At 35.8% G+C, this 23,082-nt stretch overlaps 1 protein-coding gene across 5 annotated transcripts in view; it reads left to right on the top strand.

The window, feature by feature from the left end:
* The window catches only part of NAA16 (N-alpha-acetyltransferase 16, NatA auxiliary subunit), a 66,205-nt gene that overhangs the window by 34,199 nt on the left and 8,924 nt on the right, over positions 1-23,082 (top strand). For 3 of the 5 annotated variants that reach the window (XM_082859512.1, XM_082859511.1, XM_082859513.1), the window contains 4 exons: positions 7,732-7,804; positions 10,126-10,295; positions 10,639-10,791; positions 17,674-17,802. In XM_082859512.1, coding sequence (XP_082715638.1) covers positions 7,732-7,804; positions 10,126-10,295; positions 10,639-10,791; positions 17,674-17,802 — 525 coding nt within the window. Of the gene's footprint in view, positions 1-7,731; positions 7,805-10,125; positions 10,296-10,638; positions 10,792-17,673; positions 17,803-18,379; positions 18,936-23,082 lie in introns of those variants that run through there. The other 2 variants (XR_014326910.1, XM_082859514.1) reach the window with 2 other exon arrangements.

Here is a 23,082-nt window from a genome sequence, read left to right as displayed (position 1 = left end):
TGCACAGGTGCAGTGAATATGAGTAAGAACATGGAAATTGAGTACTTGACGAGACTGACTGGATGAAGCATAGATGTCTCAACAAAAAGTGTATGGCTGTCCATACACAGGAAAGGGAGGTAGGCTGTTTCCCAGAGGACGTTTTTTTTGTGTTAAATCTGCCCATACTATGAAAATATTCCAAGATCCTCATTCAGTTAAAGAACATGTAGAGGTTTGTGTGCCCTTTAGAAACTGGTGACTGTAGACCCAAAGAGTTACAAAAAACTTGGCCTGTTCAGTGAAGAAAGAGAATCATCATGAACTTCGTTGGAGTATTTCTACGGGAAGTACTAAATTGTTTGGCTGTTGTTAGTGGGAAACAACTATAATTTGTTGGTGGAGGTGGTGGGTAAACTAGATTTTGATCCTGGAATATATTGTCTGTAAGGTATCTTTGCTTCTTTCTTTATTTTTAATTAACTCAGGCAGGTATAAAATTTGAGTTTTGTGTCTGTTTACTACCTAACTGTAATTGTGAAGGTAAGTTAGGAAAAAAATGAAGCTAAACAGCATTATAAAAATGTTAGAATTCTGTTATCATTGTAAAAATGGCTTCACAGTTACTAGTCAAGCAAAATGATTCTAAAAATGCTTCATTTCATATATACTTTTGGAAAACTAGGTGTTTCAGAAGGTGATACAGGGGAATAATTAGCAAGGAAAGCAAGAGTTTGATTTGTATTTCAGAGCAATATAAGGAATTTTTTTCTTAGATGCTCTAAATAATAGAAGGACTACATTAAGAATGTTTCTTTGTGAGAATCCTGGATTTCTCACGAAAAGGAAAAAAATGAGTCAATAACAGTTCTATCTTTAAAAATTCCAGAAGGCATTATTTGCAGTGGTGACAGTATCAGAGTTAGTATTTTTCAGACATGCTGATCAACAGTTAATGGTAATTGTAATGATCATTAATTCATTTTTTGTTTGTTTAAAAACAGTTACATTTTGGGAGAAGAAAATAAAAGCAAGTATTGGCTTGGCCAGAAAGTTCTTTCGGTTTTTTCCATAACATCTTACAGAAAAACCCGAACAAACTTTTTGGCCAACCCAATACTTTTCCTAGGTATTCCAATACCTAGGAAGGTATCACAGTATACTATAGTGTCTGCTGACATTTATTAATCCCCTTCACAATTTTTGTCAAATCTACATAACACCTATAGTGTTATTTAAAAAATATTTTTCAGTAACTTTGATTACTTTTTTGTTTTTCGTAAAAACCACAGATTTGTGCTAGTATCATTTTTATAAAACACATAAAATTAAAATCTAACTTAAAAAGTTTCAGTTGGTGAATTAGCTGTAATCATCTCTTGTTCCAGCGTGGGCACCACTCTTTGGGAAATACTGGTATAGGGAAAGGAGCATTGCTTTGGAATCAGGCCTGGTTTGGAATCCTGACTCCATCACACATTTGCTTGAGCAACTACCTGAATCTGTTTCTGGATCATAAAGTTGGGGAAGATAATACTTAAGGAGTTGCTGTGTTCTTTAATTAAATGATAAAGTTTGTAAAGTGCTTGGTTCAGAGAGGGTTTTCAAGAACTGGTCGTTCTCTCACCATCCCCACCCATCACACCTCATCTCTGCAAGAAGTTACCTAGTTTCATTTTAGTGTCATAGTTCTTGGACAACTTATCTCTAACTAGCTCCTTTGGAACCAAAATTGTCACTGTTAATTGTACATTTATTAGAAATTAATCCAACAATTTTGGTCCTTGTTGATAAACTATTGTGCTTAGTTTTCTAATTTGGGTTTAAAAAAAATCTGAAAAGACAGTTTCAGTGCCTTTCATGTTACAGTAACATTTTAAATGGGATCTGTATTTATATTGTGAAAAGTTGTGTATCAGACGTGGTTTGTAGGGCTTTGTCTTTAAGGGTAGTAAAGAATTCTTTTAACTCATACATAAGAAAAGCTGGATAAGGGCAGTAATTTAGGAAATTATCTACAATAGTCACAACATTTGCCCAGGTTAGATTTTATTAGCAGAAACAAAGCTTTTTCAATCCTGGTCAAATTATAACTGTTAGAAGAAAATATTTAAATCAGGAGAAGGTGGTTGAACTTGGAAATTTTTTCAGTTCATAAAAAATTTTGACTGTATAATTTAAGCTGTTTTGAGGCTTAAAGTTTTATTGTGATCTTAGATACCTAACAAGTGGATTGGCTTTCTTGATTTTAATTGGCAGCGGCAGATAGCTATTTTCAACAAGAATAGCCATTACATGTTGTTTTGCAAGAAAGGAGTTGAATATACAGTTATATTGTACAATTGAATATAGTTATACAGTATACAATTATATAATTGAATATACAGTTATACAGTATTATTGAAATATAAATGGTAAGTAAACTTGAAGTAAAATGGGTCCTTTATACCTTAGTAAAACTCCTTAGACTAACTTTCATAGACAAGTTTGGAAAATTGAATTGTTCACTTAATTACTGAGTGAATGACTATAATATACATTTTTTAGATTCAATAAATATGCCTAATAAACCAGGAAGGACAGTGTTCTCTGCAGTTTTTTTATTTAGGACATTTCATGTGAACTTTCCATTACCTTGATTTATTTCCCCAATTAAATCTTGTTTTGAAGTTCTGAAGCTGGAGATTCTGTTTTATTCAGCAGTATTTTATACTCCTTTATGAAGAATTATGTGTAACTTCAGTATATATTTTGTTGTACTTTTTAAAATGATTAAAACTGATTTTAAAAATTTATTTCACCCTAGAGATGTAATTTATTACACCCTTATTTAAAGCTCTAGCTGTGGGTTTAGTAACTGCCAGTAGATGGCAGTGTAAGTTCATGGAAAACTATATCCTTCCATAAATTGAGTACTGAACGTTTTTTAAGTTACACATACTCTCAGTGAGATTGATCCTGGTGGGTTAAAAATGCCTATTACTTTTTTTTAAATAAATAAATATGTATTTATTTATTTATTTTTGGTTGTCTTGGGTCTTCGTTGCTGCACACAGGCGTTCTCTAGTTGCGGCGAGTGGGGGCTACTCTTCGTTGCGGTGCGTGGGCTTCTCATTGCGGTGGCTTCTCTTTTTGTGGAGCACAGGGTCTAGGCGTGTGGGCTTCAGTAGTTGTGGCACGCAGGCTCAGTAGTTGTGGCTCGTGGGCTCTAGAGCGCAGGCTCAGTAGTTGCTCCGCAGCACGTGGGATCTTCCTGGACCAGGGATCGAACCTGTGTCCCCTGCATTGGGAGGCGGATTCTTAACCACTGCACCACGAGGCAAGTCCCTAAAAATGCCTATTGGTTTTTATTTTGCTTTGTAGTAATAGTCTTATTGCAGCACTTTTAAAAATCAGTTCTCAAACTCTAGGGTATGTCAGAATTATCTGGCGGCTTGCTAAAAGCATTGCTAGACTCAGAGTTTCTGATTCTATAAATTTGGAGTTTGGTCAAAAATTTGCATCTCTAACAAACTACTAATGATGCTAATGCTGACATTTATGATATTGATGGTGAGGATTGCACTTTTAGAACCACCTTTTTGTTGTTGTTTTATTGCAGCAAAATACACTTAACATAGGGTTTACCATGTTGACCATTTTTAAGTGTACGGTTTAGTGGTATTAACTACATTCACATTTTTGTGCACCCATCACCACCATCCATCCCCATAACTCTTTTCATCTTGTATAACTGAAATTCTGTACCCTTTAAACAATAACTTTCTGTTCCCTCCCTCTAGCCCCCGGCAACAACCATTATACTTTATGTCTTTATGATTTTGACAACTCTAAGTAGGCTGATATAAGTGGAATCATACAGTAATTGTCTTTCTGTGACTAGGTTATTTCCCTTAGCGTAACGTCCATGTTGTAGCACATTTCAGAATTTCGGTTTCAAAGCTTAATAATATCCCATTATATGTCTATACCACATTTGCTCATCCATTCTTCCATCCATGGACACTTGGGTTGCTTCCACGTTTTGACTATTATGAACAATGATATGAACATGGATGTACAAATATTTCTTAGAGATCTGCTTTCAGTTCTTTTGGATATATAGCCAGAAGTGGAATTGCTGGATCATTTGGTAGTTGTATTTTTAACTTTCTGAGGAACTGCTGTATTGTTTTCCACAGCAGCTGTACCACTTTCCACCAGCAGTGCACAAGGGTTGCAGTTTTTTTCACATCCTTGTCTACAGTTGTTTTCAGTTTTGTTTTGTTTTAAGATAGCCATCCTCCTGGGTGTGAGGTGGCATCTCATTGTAGTTTTGATTTGCATTTCCTTAATGACTAGTGATGTTGCACATCTTTTCATGTGCTTACTGGCTATTTGTATATCTTTGGAGAAATATTTATTCAAGTATTTTATCAAACATTTTGAATTGGATTTTTGTTGTTGAATTTTAGTTCTCCATATATTTGGGGTATTAACCTCTTATCAGATACATGATTTGCAAATATTTTCTCCTATTCCGTGGGTTGCCTCTTTATGGATGGCATCTTGGTGTACAAATTTTAAAATTTTCATGAAGTCCAATTTGTCAGTTTTTTCTTTTGTTACCTGTGCCTTTGGTGTCATATCCAAGAAATCATTGCCAAATCTAATATTGTGAAGTTTTTGTCCTATGTTTTCTTTTAAGAGTTTTATTGTTTTAGGTCTTACATTTAGGTCCTTGATTCATTTTGAGTTAATTTTTGTACATGGTATTAGGTAAGGGTTCACCTGCATTCTTTTGCATGTGGATATGCAGTTTTCCCAATACCATTTGTTGAAAAGACTTCTGTTTCTCCAGTGATTGGTCTTGACACCCTTGTCAAAAATCATTTGACCATATATGCGAGGGTTTATTTCTGGACTCTCTGTTCTATTCCATTAGTCTCTACATCTGTCTTTAAGCCAGTACCACACTGTTTTGATTACAGTAACTTTGTAGTAAGTTTTGAAGTCAGGAGTGAGTCCTCTTGGTTTTGTTCTTTTTTAAGATTGTTTTGGCTCTTTGGGGTTCTTTGAGAGTCCATGTTAATTTTAGGGTGGGCTTTTCTTTTTCTGCAAAAAAAAAAAAGGCATTTGGATTTTGATGGAGATAATGTTGAATTTATAGATCTCTTTGGGTAGTATTGATATTTTAATAATATTAATTTTTCCAATTCATGAATATGGGATGGGTTTCCATTTATTTGTGTCATCTTGAATTTTTTTCAGCAATGTTTTATAGTTTTCATTTTACAAGTTTTTCACTTCCTTGGTTAAGTTAATTTCTAAGTATTTTATTCTTTTTGATGCTGTTGTGAATGAAATTGCTTTAGTAATTTCCTTTTCAGATTGTTCGTGTGTGTAAAAGTGCAGCTGATTTCTGTGTATTGACTTTTTGTATCTTGCTGCTTTGCTGAGTTCATTTATTCTAACAGGTTTTTCTGTGAAATCATTAGGGTTTTCTACTAGTAAGATCATATCATCTGCAGAGATAATTTTATTTCTTTCTTTACTATTTGAATACCTTTTATTTCTTTTTCTTGCCTTCCAGCAGTAGAACTTCCAGTACTGTGATGATAGATGTGATGAAAGTAGGCATCCTTGCCTTGTTCTTGATCATAGTGGAAATGTTTTCAGTCTCTCACCATTAAGTATGATGTTCATTGTGGGTTTTTCATATTTGGCATTCATTATATTGAGGTAGTTTCCTTCTATTCATAGTTTGGTGAATGTTTTTATAAGGAAAGGGTGGTGAATTTTGTCACATACTTTTTCTGCAGCAATTGAGATAATCACGTGGGTATTTTTCCTTCATTTTGTTGATGTGGCAAGTTATATTGATCAATTTTTATGTTAAACCATCCTTGCATTCCAGGAATAAATTCCTCTTGGTCATGGTGTATAATCCTTTTAATACGCTGCTGAGGCATGTTTGCTAGTATTTTGTTGAGGATTTTGCATCCATATTCATTAGGGGTATTGGTCAGTAGTTTTCTTGTGGTGCTTTTGTCTGGCTTTTGTCTGGCTTTGTTATGAGAGTAATGCTGGCCTCAGAATGAGTTTGGAAGTGTTCCCTTCTGTTTGGTTTTTTGGCAGAGTTTGGTATTAGTTTTTAAAATGTTGGGTAGAATTCACCTTTGAAGCCATTGGGTCTAGGGCTGTTCTTTGTTGGTAGGTTTTTTGTTTGTTTGTTTTTTTAATTAATTTTTATTGGAGTATAGTTGCTTTACAATGTTGTGTTAGTTTCTGCTGTACAGTGAAGTGAATCAGCTATATGTATACATTATCCCCTCTTTTTTGGATTTCCTTCCCATTTAGGTCACCACAGAGCATTGAGTAGAGTTCCCTGTGCTATACAGTAGGTTCTCATTAGTTAATCTGTTTTATACATAGCAGTGTATATATGTCAATCCCAGTTTCCCAATTCATCCCACTTGCCCTTCCCCCCTTGGTATCCATATGTTTGTTCTCTGGTAGGTTTTTGATTTCTGGTTGAATCTCCTTACTAGTTATAGGTCTATTCACATTTTAATAACCATTCTTTTTAAAGTCCTTTGCTTTAAAAATCTTATTAAAATAATACAGCATTATTGTGTTTTAAAAGAGTGTCCTCATATTCTACTACCCTAATCCATTTGATCATATTTCCAATGAGTATGTATCTATACATATGTTTTAGTGAAGTCACAATGTGTGTAACTTCTTTTCATGTTGTGTTTTTTATATGTTACTTACATATTTTCCCCCACTTTTAATGTGTACTGTCCCACCTATTCCTTATTGCCCTTCTATCTAAGAGAATTATGCCCTACAATGCAACATTCTTGTCAGAAAGAGATCATGTAAGCCTGAGAAGTGTTTTAATTTGATCTTTTTTGTTTTTTTGACTGCTGTCAGTGGGATGGTTTTAAAATAATATTGTATTGGTCACATACATATTATAAGTTTTAATGGTTTTTCTTCACTTTTGACCTTTGTTTTTCTGAAGTTCACAAATAAGGTGGTTATATTTTCTAACTCATTTTGAACAGGTAACATCAACAGACATTTAAAACAAGCCATGCATAGAAGCTACTTTTTTCCCCTGCCACTTCTAACTCATGTCACTTTTCTTTTGCACTTTCAGGGCATAGCATGTTTACAGTGTAGTGTATAATATTTCAGTCCTACCTAAGTGCAGCATTGGAATGAAAATCTATCAAAATGATCACTAAAAACAAAGGTAGTTTAAACATCTAGTTAGTTTACTTAACTTCTTCCATCAACTCACTGTATAATTTAGATGATTTCACTTGACTTTTTTGTAATGAGTGACATTTTAGAAAATCTGAGTATATAATGGCTTACAACTTCACCCTGTAACAATGGGAGGCAAAAGGCAAATAAATTGTTAATAATAATATATTATACAGGTGTGTTTTTTGGCCAAAAAGAAAAAGAGTGTGTGGTAACTAGTGATGATTTGTCCATCAAAACCTGAAACTATTGATATTTATTGAGATGAGAAATTAATGAGATTCTGTTTTACTATTAATAAAGAGAGCAGTACGTTTTCTGTTTTTCTCATTTTCCCCCAACACAGGGAGTAGGGAAAAGCAGACACCCCAATTTATAGTTAATTTATTGTACTGAAGTAAGCTGTATATTGCTTCCAAATCTAAATTAATCCATAGTAAATAAAAATACCTTCATAAAATATTTTTAAATTTTAAAACTATGTTTCTTTAACAGATTTCTATAATCCAGGAGCTTGTTACTAATTATGAAGCCTCTCTGAAAACGTGTGCCTTTTTTAGCCCTTATGGTAAGTTTAAATTAGATTGAGTTGAAATTTGATTACTCATTTCAATCCATTTTTAGTCGCTAACACTATCTTATGTTTATTATATATGTGCTACATGATAGCTGTTCCCTAAATAGTTTTTGAATTAGTGAATGAAATGAGAAGAACACTTGCAATCTTAAGTAATTAAAAATGTCCTAATCTTGTCGGGGGGAGTTAACTCCATTTTAATATGAATAAACAGAATTGAGAGGTTGAGCAGCTTGACCAAGATCAAGTAGTTAGTTTATGTTGAAATGTATTTTTTGGGAATTCCTACTTCTTTGTTCTTTCTACTCTTATATTACTTTAAATCCTGTATAATTTGGTTCTTTGTTTTTCTGTTTGTAGGGGCATATGTAAATCAAGGCAGCTTTATTTAGAAAACACTCTAGAATGCTTTCAGTCATGCAAATGGTAACTTTGGTTTCTTCTTGCATCTTTTATTTGTTATCATCCTTTTGTTCTTGTTAGTTTGAAACAAATTTCACAATAAAATAACAGACACAGAAGTAAATAATGAACCCTCGTGTCCGCATCACCTACCTTCTTTTATCAGTGTTTCACCAGTATTATTTGAAGTATCTTCTGTCGACTTTTTTTTCCTGGAGTATTTTTAAAGCAAACATACTGTTTCCCCTGTCAGTACCTTAGTATGCATCTCTAACTGTTTAAAACACTTAAACACAAGATGTAGCCACAGTGCTGTCTTACACAAAATTAACTCTCATACCACAGTATCTAACACCCAGTCCGCATGCAAATTTTCCCAATTATTTAAAAAATTGTAGAACTGGTTTATTTGAATATGGATCCAACTAAGGTCCACACTTGACATTTGATTGTTATGTCTCTGATATTCTTTTGATCTTGAGCAGTACTGTCCACTCCTTTCCCTTTTGTTTTGTTTGTCGAAAGGCCACGTGTCTTGTGGAACGTGCCATGTTTTGAATTTGGCTGATTGTCTTCTCATGGTATCATTACCTGCTTTTTTTTTTTTTTTTTTTTTGGCCTTGCCGTGTGGCAAGTGAGATCTTAGTTCCCCAACCAGGGATTGAACCCATGCCCCCTGCAGTGGAAACGTGGAGTCCTAACCCCTGGACTGCCAGGCAATTCCCCTAGATTTACAGGCTCGATTAGATTCAGGTTCCATATGAATACTTCATACGTGACACTTTGTGCTTCCTGTCATATCACATCTGAAGGCAGAAAACATTCTGGTTGTCTCTCTTTTTGTGATATTAAGATTGATGAGGATTTTGATGTTTGTCAGCCTAATCTGCCCATTAAAAGTTCTTCATTGGCCTAATGATTTTTGCAGCCACTGAGAATTGTTGCCTTCATCCCTTATTTCATTCTAATCATCATTCCTTCTGCATTTATTAGCTGGAATTCTTATAGAGAAGGTTTTTTTTTATTAGTTATCTATTTTATACGTATTAGTGTATATATTGTCAATCCCAAGTAAAGAACTTTTCTTCATCAAATATTTGGTTCCCCTGAAATATAGTTTATATGAGAGGAGCAAGATAAATGCTTGGCTCTTTGCCTATGTTTATTATTTGTGTTTTAATTTTATGCTAATCTGTGTGTTTTCATTGTTGTCATTTCATTTGGTCATCTAGTCCAGGAGACCTTCTGTGTTTTCTGAGGTGGCATGAGTAAATTCTCCTTTCTGCTCTTTCTACCTCATTTTATACCTGTGTGTCTTCCCTTCTGAAATCCATTTTGAGTGCTTGGTATTTCTTTATCTACTCTTCTGTAGCTTGAGTGTACAGAATGGGGAACCAGATGAAGCTCCGCTGATGCTGTGTGACCATCTTGTCAGGAATGTGTCCTCCTAATACCCTTCAATTTTGGGTTTCCCTGATGTAGTGTCGAGGCCTACTTACAATGCTAAGTAAGCCCTGGCCATTCTTGCCTTTGTAGAAATTTTGCAGTGGTAGTTAGGGGCATCTTTTCTTCAAGCTATTTTCCTTGACTTTTCCTGGACCTGCTGCCTTATGCTCTCAGCCTGAGAATTCGTAGTTAGATTGATTTACCTCTTTTCCCCAAACTATTTCTTTGGAGTGAGGTATGGGTAGAAGCCTATGAAACCAGCATCTTGTTTCTCTGTTTGGCTGCTACTTTTTGAACTTTACGACATGAAGTCATATCTCTTTCTGTTGAACTTGGTCATTTTTGCTGGATTTGTACTGCTTATCGTAATAGTTAATTTCAGTATGCATTGGGAGAAAGAAAGTATGTGAGTTGCTCTACTTTGCCTCATTCCCTGTAATGATGTTATATTTGTTTGATTGCAGAGAATGGGGAGACAGAACCCCCAACGACACTACTCTGGGTTCAGTATTTCCTGGCACAGCACTTTGATAAACTTGGGCAGTATTCTTTGGCTTTGGATTATATTAATGCTGCAATTGCTAGTACTCCAACTCTAATAGAATTATTCTATATGAAAGCAAAAATTTACAAGGTAAAATCTTTGTCATGTTTTTTGAGTAGTTGAAGAATTTGGCCATTTTAAGAACGCTTGGAGTTCTTTCTGTGTAGAGATAACTTTTAGGACACCCTGGTAATCTATTCCTAATATTCTAATAATCCTAAGGAGTTTTATGTTATATAGTTGTATAGTCAGTATTAATAGTTTCATTCAGCTCTTAGTAAATATGAATTGTAATGTATCTAAAGACTTCTAGATAAATTTGACAGAAATGTAACAGATTTCTAATTTGTCTTTAAGAACTTTTTCCATTATATTGTACCCATATTCTCTTAATCATAAACAGTGATTTCTTTAATACTTTCATTTCTTAAAGCATATAGGTAATCTCAGAGAAGCTGCCAAGTGGATGGATGAAGCTCAGTCTTTAGACACAGCCGATAGATTCATCAACTCCAAATGTGCAAAGTATATGCTTCGAGCAAATATGATAAAAGAAGCAGAGGAAATGTGCTCCAAGTTCACAAGGGTAGGACATAGGCGTGTAATTGTCTGAGTTAGTAAAATTAAAGTTAAGTTCTGTGGTGATGTGTGAAGTTTGCTGCTGAAGTTCCTAAGAATTCACTTTTGTTATTATTATTTTTTAATCTTGTTTAGCTCACATCCTAAGTATGGTTTCTTACTGTGGTTGATGTATATGTGTGTGCTTCTGGTTGGGAGATGATTAAAAAGCAATAACAGGAGCAAAATACCTTTATACAGAAATAAGCATTATGCCATACTTCAGTGCTCATATGCAAGATTTGATTTATTGTTCTTTTGTTTCACTAGTAATTTGTGACTGCTGTTTAATTTCTCAGTTACAGTGTCTTAACTTCGTAATAGCTCATAGAGTTCTTTTTCTGTAGAACTAACTTCTGAGGACTACTGGTCTCTGACATTAAGAATTTAAGTTCTTTCAAATTGTTAGGCTAAACATTTATTCCTTTGTTTCATCTTTCACCATCCTTTCATATCCTTTTCTACACAGACTTTCTGTTACATTGTAAAAACAGTACACGTTTATGGTTAAAAATATAAGGAGGCTAATGGAACAGAATAGAAAACTATTCACACATATTTGGAAACTTGGTATGTATCAGAGGTGCTTTAAAAATCAGAGATGAAAAGATACTGTTTGGATAATTATTTATTTGTGTTGAAAAAAATAAAATGACATCCTTATCTTACACTGCACACAGATCAGTTACAAGTGGATTAAAGATCTAAAAGCAAACCTTTCACACTTCTGGAAGAAAGTATAGAAGTTTATCTTTAGGGCTCAAGGTAGGAAACATTTCTTAAGACACCAAACACATAAAGGTACAAGAGTAAAATTGATACACTTGATTATATCAAAATTAAAGATAATGTATAGCAAACAATAATTATAAGCAAAATGACAAGGCAAACCATAGAATTGGAGAAGATATTTCCAACTCATATAAGAAGAAAAGAATTTATAAAGAAAGCCAAAGAATTCGCTGAAATAGTTACACATTGAATGTAACCTAGAGGCATTATGAGAAAACCATGTTTCAAGTTTGATTTCCAAGTTTTAATTAAGATACTTCAAAATAAATAATTTATATCTCCTAGTGCATTACAAACAAAGTGGAGGGCTTTAGTGCTGGTGTTTGTAAGTAAGTTGTTTAGGATGAAAATAAGTTACCACTGTGCTCTGTGATGCTAACGTATCACTGATACAGCACCAGTGTACCACCTTGTTTAAATGTTAACTAGAGTCTAGTTGTGTCTGGGTGTTCAGGGAAACCCCTTATAATTTAGAAGCCACAGAATAGCTTGAACTTTTTTTTTTTTTTTTGCACCATACAAGGAGTCCAGGACAGCTAACGCTCAGAAAACCTGAACTCCTCCATACAGTTCAGCACAGCCTTTTTAATTTATTTTTATTTTTGCTGTGTTGGGTCTTCGTTTCTGTGCGAGGGCTCTCTCTAGGTGGCAAGTGGGGGCCACCTTTCATCACGGTGTGCGAGCCTCTCACTATCGCGGCCTCTTGTTGCGAAGCGCAGGCTCAGTAGTTGTGGCTCACGGGCCCAGCTGCTCCGCGGCATGTGGGATCCTCCCGGACCAGGGCTCGAATCGTTGTCCCCTGCGTTAGCAGGCAGATTCTCAACTGCTGCGCCACCAGGGAAGCCCTAGCTTGAAGTTTTATTGTGAAAATTTAACTACTTGCAAGAATGATGTCATAGAAATTAAATACACATACACACACAATACTCAATAAGAAAAAGATGAGACAATACAAATATGGGCAAAGGAGATGAATAATTAGTTCACAGAAGTAGAATATGGAATGGCCAAAAGATACCTTCATTAATAATCAGGGAAAAAAGCAATATATCATTTTTTACCCATGAAATTACCCAGAAATTTAAGACTGACATTACTTGGTATTGACAAATGGTATGTCATTCATACACACACAAACACACACGTGCACACACATCTCACATACGTATACCATATATCTGTATTGTGTATATATTTATGATGAGAAAGAAACAACATATGGTCTATGCATGTGATGTACATGTACACATATAGGTTTAATTTTTCATTAAAAGCTACTACTTATGGACCATTTGTTGTTTCTCATCATAAAAGAGCTTTTTTTTTTAATTTTTAATTTATTTTTGGCTGTGTTGGGTCTTCATTGCTGCATGTGGGCTTTCTCTGGTTGTGGTGAGCAGGGGCTACTCTTTGTCGCAGTGCGCGGGCTTCTCATTGCAGTGGATTCTCTTGTTGTGGAGCAACAGGTTCTAGCCATGTGGGCTTTAGTAGCTGTGGCGCACGGACTCTAGAGCGCAGGCTCAGTAGTTGTGGCGCACGGGCTTTGTTGCTCAGTGGCATGTGGGATCTTCCTGAACCAGGGATCAAACCCATGTCCCCTGCATTGGCAGGTGGATTCTTAACCACTGCGCCACCAGGGAAGCCCTAGGTAGACTCTTTAAAACCCATGTTTTAGAATTGTGTAGTAGGATACAAACTAGTATTTCTAAAACTCATATGGCGTAGGATCAACTGTAATTGTAAAGTGGCAGTTGTAGTGGTGGTGCAGAGTATTAGCAAGAACGATGGTAATGATCAAGGGGTCAATCCAAGAAGAAGATATAGCAATCGTAAACATATATGTACCCAACATAGGAGCACCTAAATACATAAAGCAAATATTAATAGACATAAAGGGAGAAATGACAGTAACACAGTAATAGTAGGGGACTTTAATACCCCACTTACATCAATGGACGGATCATCCAGACAGAACATCAGTAATGTTCTAAATCATTTCTGAATGCTTTCTAAAGCTGAAAGCATTTCCTCTAAGGCCAGGAACAAGACAAGGATGCCCACTGATGCCACCTTTATTCAGCATGGTATTGGAAGTTCTAGCCACAACAGTCAGACAAGAAAAAGAAATAAAAGGAATCCAATTTAGAAAGAAAGTAAACTGTAACTGTTTGCAGATGACATGATACTATATATAGAAAATCCTAAATGTACCACCAGAAAACTGCTAAAGCTCATTAATGAATTGAGTTGCTGGATACAAAATTAATATACAGAAATCTGTTGCATTTCTATACACTAACAACAAACTATCAGAAAGAGAAATTAAGGAAACAATCCCATTTACCATAACATCAAAAAGAATAAAATACTTAGGAATAAACCTATCCAAGGAGGTAAAAGACTTGTACTCAGAAAACTGTAAGACACTGATGAAAGAAATTGAAGAGGTCATAAACAGATGGAAAGATATATTGTGTTCATGGATTGGAAGAGTTAATATTGTTAAAATGACCATACTACTGAAGGCAATCTATAGATTCAGTGCAGTTCCTTGGTATTAAAATACCAAGGGTATTTTTTTCACAGAACTAGGAACAAATAATTTAAAATTTTTATGGAAACTCAAAAGACCCTGAATAGCCAAAACAAGCTCCCTGACTTCAGACTGTACTACAAAGCTACAGTCATCAAAATAGAATGGTATTGGCACAAAAACAGACACATAGATCAGTGGAACAGAATAAAGCCCAGAAATAAATCCCACACACTTATGGTCAATTAATCTACAACAAAGGAGGCAATAATATACAGTGGAGAAAAGACAGTCTCTTCAGTAAGTAGTGCTGGGAAAACTGGACAACTACATGTAAAAGAATGAAATTGGAACATTCTCTAACACCGTATACAAAAATAAACTCAAGATGGATTGAAGATCTAAATGTAAGACTGGAAACCATAAAACTCCTAGAAGAAAACATAGGCAGAGCACTCTTTGACATAAATCATAGCAATTTTTTTGAATCTGTTTCCTAAAGCAAAGGAAATAAAAGCAAAAATAAACAAATGGTACCTAATTAGACTTAAAAGCTTTTTCACAGCAAAGGAGACCATCGACAAAATGAAAAAACAACCTACTGAATGGGAAAAAAGATTTGCTAATGATGTGACTCATAAGGGGTTAATATCCAAAATAAACAGCTCATACAACTCAACGTCAGAAAAACAAACAACATGATGAAAAAATGGGCAGAAGACTTGAATAGACATTTTCCAAAGAAGACGTACAGATGGCCAGCAGGCATATGAAGAGATGCTCAATGTTGTTAATCATCAGAGAAATGCAAATTAAAACCACAGTCAGGTGTCACCTCACACCTGTCATAATGGCTGCCCTCAAAAAGACCACAAATAAATGTTGGTGAGGATGTGGAGAAAAGGGAACACTGTTGGTGGGAATCTAAACTGGTGCAGCCAGTGTAGAAAACAGTATGGAGGTTTCTCAGAAAAAATAGAAATACCATATGACCCAGCAGTTCCACTCCTGGGTATAAATCCAGAAACAAATGAAAACACTGATTTGAAAAGCTATATGCACCCTAATGTTCATAGCATTATTTACAGTTGCCAATATATGGAAGCAACCAGTGTCCATCAACAGAAGAATGGACAAAGCAGATGCAGTATATATGTATATGCAGTGGAATACTACTCAGCCATAAAAAAGAATGAAATTTTGCCATTTGCAACAACATGGATGGACTTGGAGGGTATTATGCTAAGTGAAGTAAGTCAGACAGAGAAACACAAATACTGTATGATACTACTTATACATGGAATCTAAAAAATAGAGCTAGCGAATATATATAACAAAGCGGAAACAGACTCTCAGATATAGAGAACAAATTAATGGTTACCAGTGGGCTGGGAAAGAAGGGGACAGGGGCAAGATGGGGGTAAGGGATTAAGAGATACAAACTATTGTGTATAGAATAAATAAGCTACAAGAATATATTGTACAAAGGGAATGTAGCCAATATTTTATAACTGTATAAATGGAGTATAACCTTTAAAAATTGTGAATTACTGTTATACACCTATAACAAATTATTGTACATTAGCTATATCAATAAAAAAAGGATGACGGGTATTAGAGAAAAATAAAATTAGGAAAATAGTAGTACTGTTTATGTTCATATAGCACCTAATCCCATGTAAAATTACATGACATTTTACAGCAAGGTAATTAAGGCTCTGAAGAGGTTACTTGAATCATCTTTGGTCACATAGTCAGTAGTACCGGGGCTCAAACTCTTCAATGCCCTTTCCACTGTGTCACAATTTTGAAGATTAGAAATTAGAAGAAAGTCCAAGAGTAGATGTAAAAGCAGTGATGCTTGTAGAGAAAAGTACCACCTGGAAGGCCAAGCTAGATTAGAAATAAAGTACAATTAGAAATGAGTATATAAAACTTCTTAAGTTAAATAAATTCAGTGGTTTAAAAAAAATAAAAAACAGAAAACACCCACACAGCAAATCACAGCTGACTCGGGTATGTCTGAAAAGGCCCAGAAGAATGAAGGGGAAGAAAGAAGGGGAAAGGTTGGCTGTTCGAGGAGAGTAGTCCTCAAAGTCTGGGGCTCAGCTTGCTCCTCGTAATCATGTCCGATCATCCACTCTTGACAAGTTGCTGTGCCGTGTGGAGAGCCTGTTAGTGTATCCATACTGCTTCACTGGCCAGGCGTGTCCCTAATGTGTGGTGGATAACAGTGAACTGGGGGAGGAGAATTGCTAATGACTCTGATAATCAGTTTATATCTGCTTGGTAATAAGTGAGTGAAGTGCTCATATTTCCGTCTTGCAGATTTTTCACAGTTTAGAATGTTTGTAGAGTTGCTGATACAAGTTGGAAAGTTCTAGTTAGTAAAGTTTTGAGATGAAAAATGATGTAGATTTCTTATAAACATATGTAGTCATCAAAAAATGGAATATATATGCAGCCCTAAAGATGACATAAAATACCACCATAATTTCCTTTACCCAGAGATAACTAGTTTTTATACTTGAATTCTGAAAATTGAACTGATAACTCACAATGGGTGTGAAAGAGAAGTGAATATTAAACTTATATAAATGTACCCATATTTTTACTGTCTTTCCTGGGGTCACATAAAGTATATTTTAAATAACTGTTCTAAATTGTGACAAAACTCCAGTGCCCCTGCACTGAAACTAGGTACTCTATGTCTTACACTCTTCTAGAATACACACTGAGCCTGAGTTAACAAATACTCTTTTTTTTTTTTGCGGTACACGGGCCTCTCACTGTTGCGGCCTCTCCCGTTGCGGAGCACAGGCTCTGGACGTGCAGGCTCAGCGGCCATGGCTCACAGGCCCAGCCGCTCCACGGCATGTGGAATGTTCCCGGACCTGGGCACAAACCCGTGTCCCCTGCATTGGCAGGTGGACTCTCAACCACTGCGCCACCAGGGAAGCCCCACAAATATTCTTAATAAATTCCATTATTTGGTTTTGTCAGCCCACTGCAAAGAGTTGGCATGCTGTTAGAAGCAGACACATGGGTACAAAGGAAGTGACAACTGATAGCCTGACGTGGAGGGAGGAGACTTGGGAAACTGAAAAGCAGGCTTGGAACTACTAGTAAGCAATTTGAAAATGATGTTGTAAATAGCAGTGATCCTAAGTTGGCAAGGAAAGATTAAGTAGCTTTTGCTTAATAGACAAAAGATAGGCAGTGCTTCTTAGGATTACTGTCTTAAATAGATTGAGTAAAACCTTTGGTGTTTAAAACTTAGCTTCAGTAATCTGCAGTCTTTTCTTTGTAGGTTTTTGAATATCTCAACAGAGCTGGAAAATAAGACATGTAATTTTAAGTTGATAGGAGCCTTTTGGAAGCACATTGATATATTTGTTATATAATTTGTTAATACTATTTATTGTCGTAATAATCCTTGTAGACATAGTTGTAAAAGAGAAAATGGGATTTTTAGGATCTCTTTTATTTGTTTCCTTCCTTTATTTATGACTGCTTCCATTTCAGGAAGGAACATCTGCCATGGAAAATCTAAATGAAATGCAGTGTATGTGGTTTCAAACAGAATGCATTTCAGCTTATCAGCGTTTGGGAAGATATGGGGATGCTTTGAAAAAATGCCATGAAGTAGAAAGGGTAAGTTAATAGAGTTTTGGCTTTATTTTTCTCCTGTAAGGTGACAAAAAAAGCAGGTAGATTTCTGCATGGGATCATCTACCTCTTATAACTACTTTGGAAACTTCATTGTGAAAAAATTCTTGATCTTTAGCCTTTCAGACATTCAGAAGTTGTGAATAAATGATTGCTTTCTTTTGATCCTCAAATGGTTATGATTTCAACATGTCTGCATACTTTTGCCTGAAGGAAGAAGGAAAAGATTAGTAAGTTATTGTTGCTATGATTAACATATACTCAAAATTCCTATTCCCTAATCGGGCCATTACTGATTTTCACCTCTAGCCTAGAAAGGTGTACAAGCTGATGGCCACCTCTCTCCTCTTTATGTCAGGATCTGCTCTATAGTCAGCCTCTCTCCAGTTTGTCTTCCCAGGATATTTGTTCTCACATTCAGCACTTTGTACACAATGTGTGGCTGGTTTGCAAGCTTATTTTATTACTTGCTAGGATTATGTGTGTGATGTGCCTTAGTAAGGGGACTTTTCTTTTCCTTGTGTGTGAATTTTTGTTTTCCTGTTCTTTGTCATCTCTGAAGCACTCTCCTTCCAAATGGACCACAGGAGGAAAAGAGCCACAAATGCACCCCTGAGGCAGCCCTCAGCAGCCCTCAGCTGGGGGTCACTCGGCAGCACTGTCCCAAGCTGACGCAGTATAGAGCCACAGGCGTCGTAGTCAGGTGAGCCTGATGTCTGCACTCTGGCAGTCACTTTGGCCTTTTTCCCACATGAAACTTCTGAGGTTGCCCAAAAGGAAGGCTAAATCTTAGGGGGTGGCTTTGGTTGGGAACTGGAACTAGGATTCTACCTGAGCCCTTTTAGAAATAGCTTAGTTTTTGCTTTGCTTTGTTTTGCTTTGTTTTTTTCCTTTTTAAGCCTGGGCTTGATGGCTGGATTGCTGGGGAAAATCCTTCTCATCTTCTTGGAAAATATAAAGCCTTTGGATGATATATTCAGGCAGTATCCAAGCATTCTAAGTTTAAATCAGGCTCTTACTTCTGTGACAAAACCTAGATCACTAGCTTGCTTCGACACTCCTAGACGATGGTCACTCTAAAAGCATTCTGCTTGTTACTAAGGAAAGACATTTTCATTAACCAGGACATTCTCAGGGAGCGGTAGATTGTTTCCTGAGTGAACAGCCTACTCGGCACGTATGGACCAGTAATTCCAGCGAGACCATAATTAGAAATTTATCAGATTTTCTGCGAATGTCAAATTTGAACACCTGGGGGTCATCCTGAACTTTTCCAGCTCTAGTCCCATTCCTCCTAACATTAGTAACTGTACTACTTTATTCTTTTTAATATTTTTTGAAGATTGTTAGACTGATTGCTAGCTATTCCATTACTAAGTTTCATTCCCCTGAGTTTTCAGTGATTTTGAACTACTGCAGTTGAACCCTTGACCAAAGTGGGCGTTGGGGTGCCAGTGCTGTGTGAGGTTGAGAATCCCTCTGTGCCTTCTCGTTGCCTCTTTGTATGTGCGGTGCCTGCGCATCCGTGGTTCTGTATCCGTGGATGCAGCCAACCGTGGATTGTGTAGTACTGTAGTATTTACTGTTGAAAACAATTCACATATTGGTGGGCCCGCGTGGTGGTGTTCAAGGGTCAGCTGTACTTCCAGTTCAAGAAATATGTTTCGACTGGTAGAAAGCATTTTTGAAGGAAAACAAATTAGAGGAAATCATTGGTTATCAGAGATTAAAACATGGTAGAAATCGTCACCCTCTGGTCATGTTATATAACTGTTATTGCTAGAAACTTTACAAAGTGTCTTTAGGGTTTGCTGTTGGTGCTTGAAAATATAACCAGAAGCAGATAAGTAAGAAAAGGTCCTTCATATTCCACTTGTAAGCTAGTCTTTATAGTGAATAATTTATACTAAAAAGTAAATATTATAAGACTTAGCTCTTCTAGTGGTTATGTGTAAAAACATTAGTGTATAGTACAAATAGGGTGATTAAATGTTTGCTGATTAATGCTTCTGAAATTAATTTCTAATAAAATTAATATAATCTAAAAGAAAATTCTTGATATAATTGTAAGGATTTACGAGTAATTACAGAAATCAAAGATATAATAGGTATCTGTTTGAGTTACTTTTGTGCCTAGGTTTTAACTATTTTAGTAAAGAAATGAGCACCTTTCAGACATAAAATTTTGCAGTTGACCTTCTAAATAGAAGGTCATTGAATAGAGAAATAAGTTCCAAGAAGGGCCAAGTCCTTCTCCCTTCAAGAATTCATTCAAGAGTTCTTTCACTGAAGGCAGTTTCAGCTTAGGACATACTGCTGTATGCTCTTACTAATTGGATTTGAAACATTAGATTTCTAGAATGGCCCACTGTAGTTCTTCTTCTGCCTTCATCTTACCCCCCTTATAGGATTTTAGGATTATATATAACGATTATGTAGTCCAACCCAATCCGATGTTTAGAACTTGTTTTATTAAAGACAAGACAAAATGACCACCTTCAAAGTATTGGCTGTAAACTTGTGTTCAGAATAATATTTTTAACTATTTTATCTTTCAAGAATTGAGCTTTCTTTTCCTTTTTTTTTCAGGTGATTAGTTTCTCATTATTTTAGTGTGTTGATTTATATCTGAAATAGGAACAATGTATATTTCTAAAACTTTTTGATAAGATCTAAGATTTCTGATAGATCAAAACCATAGGAAGTTCATAAATTTATCTTCTAGTGCATCTTAATCTTTATCAAATTGACATGTGCTTTTATTTATTTTTAAAAATTTATTTATTTTAATTAATTTATTTTTGGCTGCATTGGGTCTTCGTTGCTCCATGCGGACTTTCTCTAATTGTGGCGAATGGGGGCTACTCTTATTTGCCATGCGTGGGCTTCTCATTGCGGTGTCTTCTCTTGTTGCAGAGCACAGGCTTTAGGCACGCAGGCTTCAGCAGTTGTGGTGCGTGGGCTCAGTAGCTGTGGCTCACAGGCTCTAGAGCACAGGCTCAGTACTTGTGGTGCACGGGCTTAGTTGCTCCATGGCATGTGGGATCTTCCCAGACCGGGGATTGAAGTCAGTCATGTTCCTTGCATTGGCCGGCGGATTCCTAACCACTGTGCCACCAGGGAAGTCCTGACACATGCTTTTATAACAACCGATTTTCTATAAAGAAAATACAGTTGCTTATTGCCCTAGTTGGTCTAGTTATTATTATTTAAGTCCAGAGATTTTTGTAGCCTTTCCATGTATGAGCTCCTATTAGTCTCCTGCAGCAACTCTGAGAAGTACTGGGTGGGAGAATCTGGGTCAGAAGAGAAGGCCTAATAGGAAATTCCTAAAGAAAACCATACTTTTAAGCTGTGAATAGCATTTCTTAATTTTTTGATGACTTGTCTTACTTCGATACAAGCCTAATTTTGACAACTTAAGCAATTCCTGTCAGCATTCCCGCCGCATTTTCCCTCACCCCCAAAAGAGAGAACTAGTGTTCATGATGAGGGGGAAAGTGAGTTAAGGGCATAGGCTGTATGTTAAAATTAGGGTGCCTAATTTCTGCGTGACCTAAGTGACCATATCATGTTCATGTTTGGCTGAAGTGCAGGGAAGGTAACTTTACCTGTTTGCCTGTTTTTGTTATCTAGTATATTTTTATGTTTTATAAATTTGGAGACTTAAACATCACCCCAAGGTAGTTCTAGGGAGTTCTTTGTGGTAATGGACTAGTTCTTTATCTTGATTGTGGTGGTGGTTACACAAATCTACACACGATAAAATCACATGGAACTATACACACACATTAAGCCAATGTCAGGTTTTTGTTTTGATAGTTACTATAGGATATAACCTTGTGGGGAAGCTGAGGGAAGAGTATATGGGACATCTCTGTACTATCTTTGCAACTTCCTTTACCTATAATTATTCCAAAATTAAAAGTTAAAAAAGAAAATCAACCTAAGATTATTTAATTGTTTTTAAGTAGGAATATGCCATTCCTGAGCAGGTTCCTGAGACACAGGGCTTTCAGTGGAAAAACTGAGAAAGGCTCAGACAAACTGGGATTAAGTTGGTTACCCTATTTATGGAAGACATTAACTGGAGAGAGGCAGCCTATGGGCTGTTACTGATACAGAGGCGGCTTAAATGTTTGTGGTTCCATATGGCTCCCTCTAAGACTTGACTTAAATCTACGTCTACTAATGCTATAGGAATATCTCTTGAAACTTGTGTCTGCCGTTTTACACATAAATGTTTCTCACCCTTAAAAAAAGGTCCTGTAATCTCTCAGATGCTTTCATCTCATTATGTGTGCCATGATTTTGGGCACTGCCATTTTTCCTCAGTCAGTTGTATTGAATTTTAAGATATTATAGTGCTAGATATAACTTGATTTATATTAGCCGTGAACAACTATGTAATTCCTTGATTTAAAAAAAGTTTATGTTATTATTTGTCTTATTAATGGGAGGAATGCAACTTTCAAATATAACATTAAAGCATGATTCTTGAACTAGGAAATATAAACTAATTTAAAATGTTCATTTTTTTTCTTCCCCATTTCTTTCCTTCACAATGTATACTTTTATTCTTTTTATCTTAGTATTCTTCCCTTAAAGTCTCAGGTACTTAGAGTAATTCTGTGTATATCTAATTACCAAGATAACTAAAATTATCAAATGATATGGACAATTACTAATGTGTTCTCTGCACAGTGAGTTACTAGGCCTCCAGGACAGAGGGAAAATGAAGTAGTAGCAGAGTTTGATCTGTGTTTGTGTAGTGAATCATTCATTTTCCTATATATTTTTGGCGAAGCTAAAATAGGGGAAAAGAAAGAAGATGGAGGTAGAGATGCATGTAGGGAAGAAAATAAAAGTATAAATTGTTTTGTCAGAGGGTTAGTTGTCTTTTTTCCGTGTAGGGGATTAGTTCTTAACCCTTTTTGGGCCACGGACCCTTTGAGAATTGGATGAAAGCCTCAAGCTCTCTCCTTAGGAAAATGTTATTATGCTTGTTTGTAAGTAGACTCCAGATTAAGAACTTTTGCTAAAGTGGAATGTAAGTAGATAAATGGGAGTTTAATGAGTGAGAGAAAACCATAATGTTCTGCCTTGTAAAGCAGTTTACTGTTCAGAATGAACTTTAAAATAATTATTTGATCCCTTAGCAACCTTATGAAATTAGCTGTGTATATTGATATTTCTTTATTCCTAACTTAGGTTAAATAATTGAGGCTCTAGGAAATTAACAAGTCACACGAATGATAAGCAGCT

This window comes from Leucopleurus acutus (assembly GCF_964270905.1).
Source record: "Leucopleurus acutus genome assembly, chromosome: 18".
Classification (NCBI taxonomy): Eukaryota; Metazoa; Chordata; class Mammalia; order Artiodactyla; family Delphinidae; genus Leucopleurus; species Leucopleurus acutus.
The sequence above is the reverse complement of the archived record's forward strand: the minus strand, read 5'-3'. Positions and strand labels throughout refer to the sequence as shown.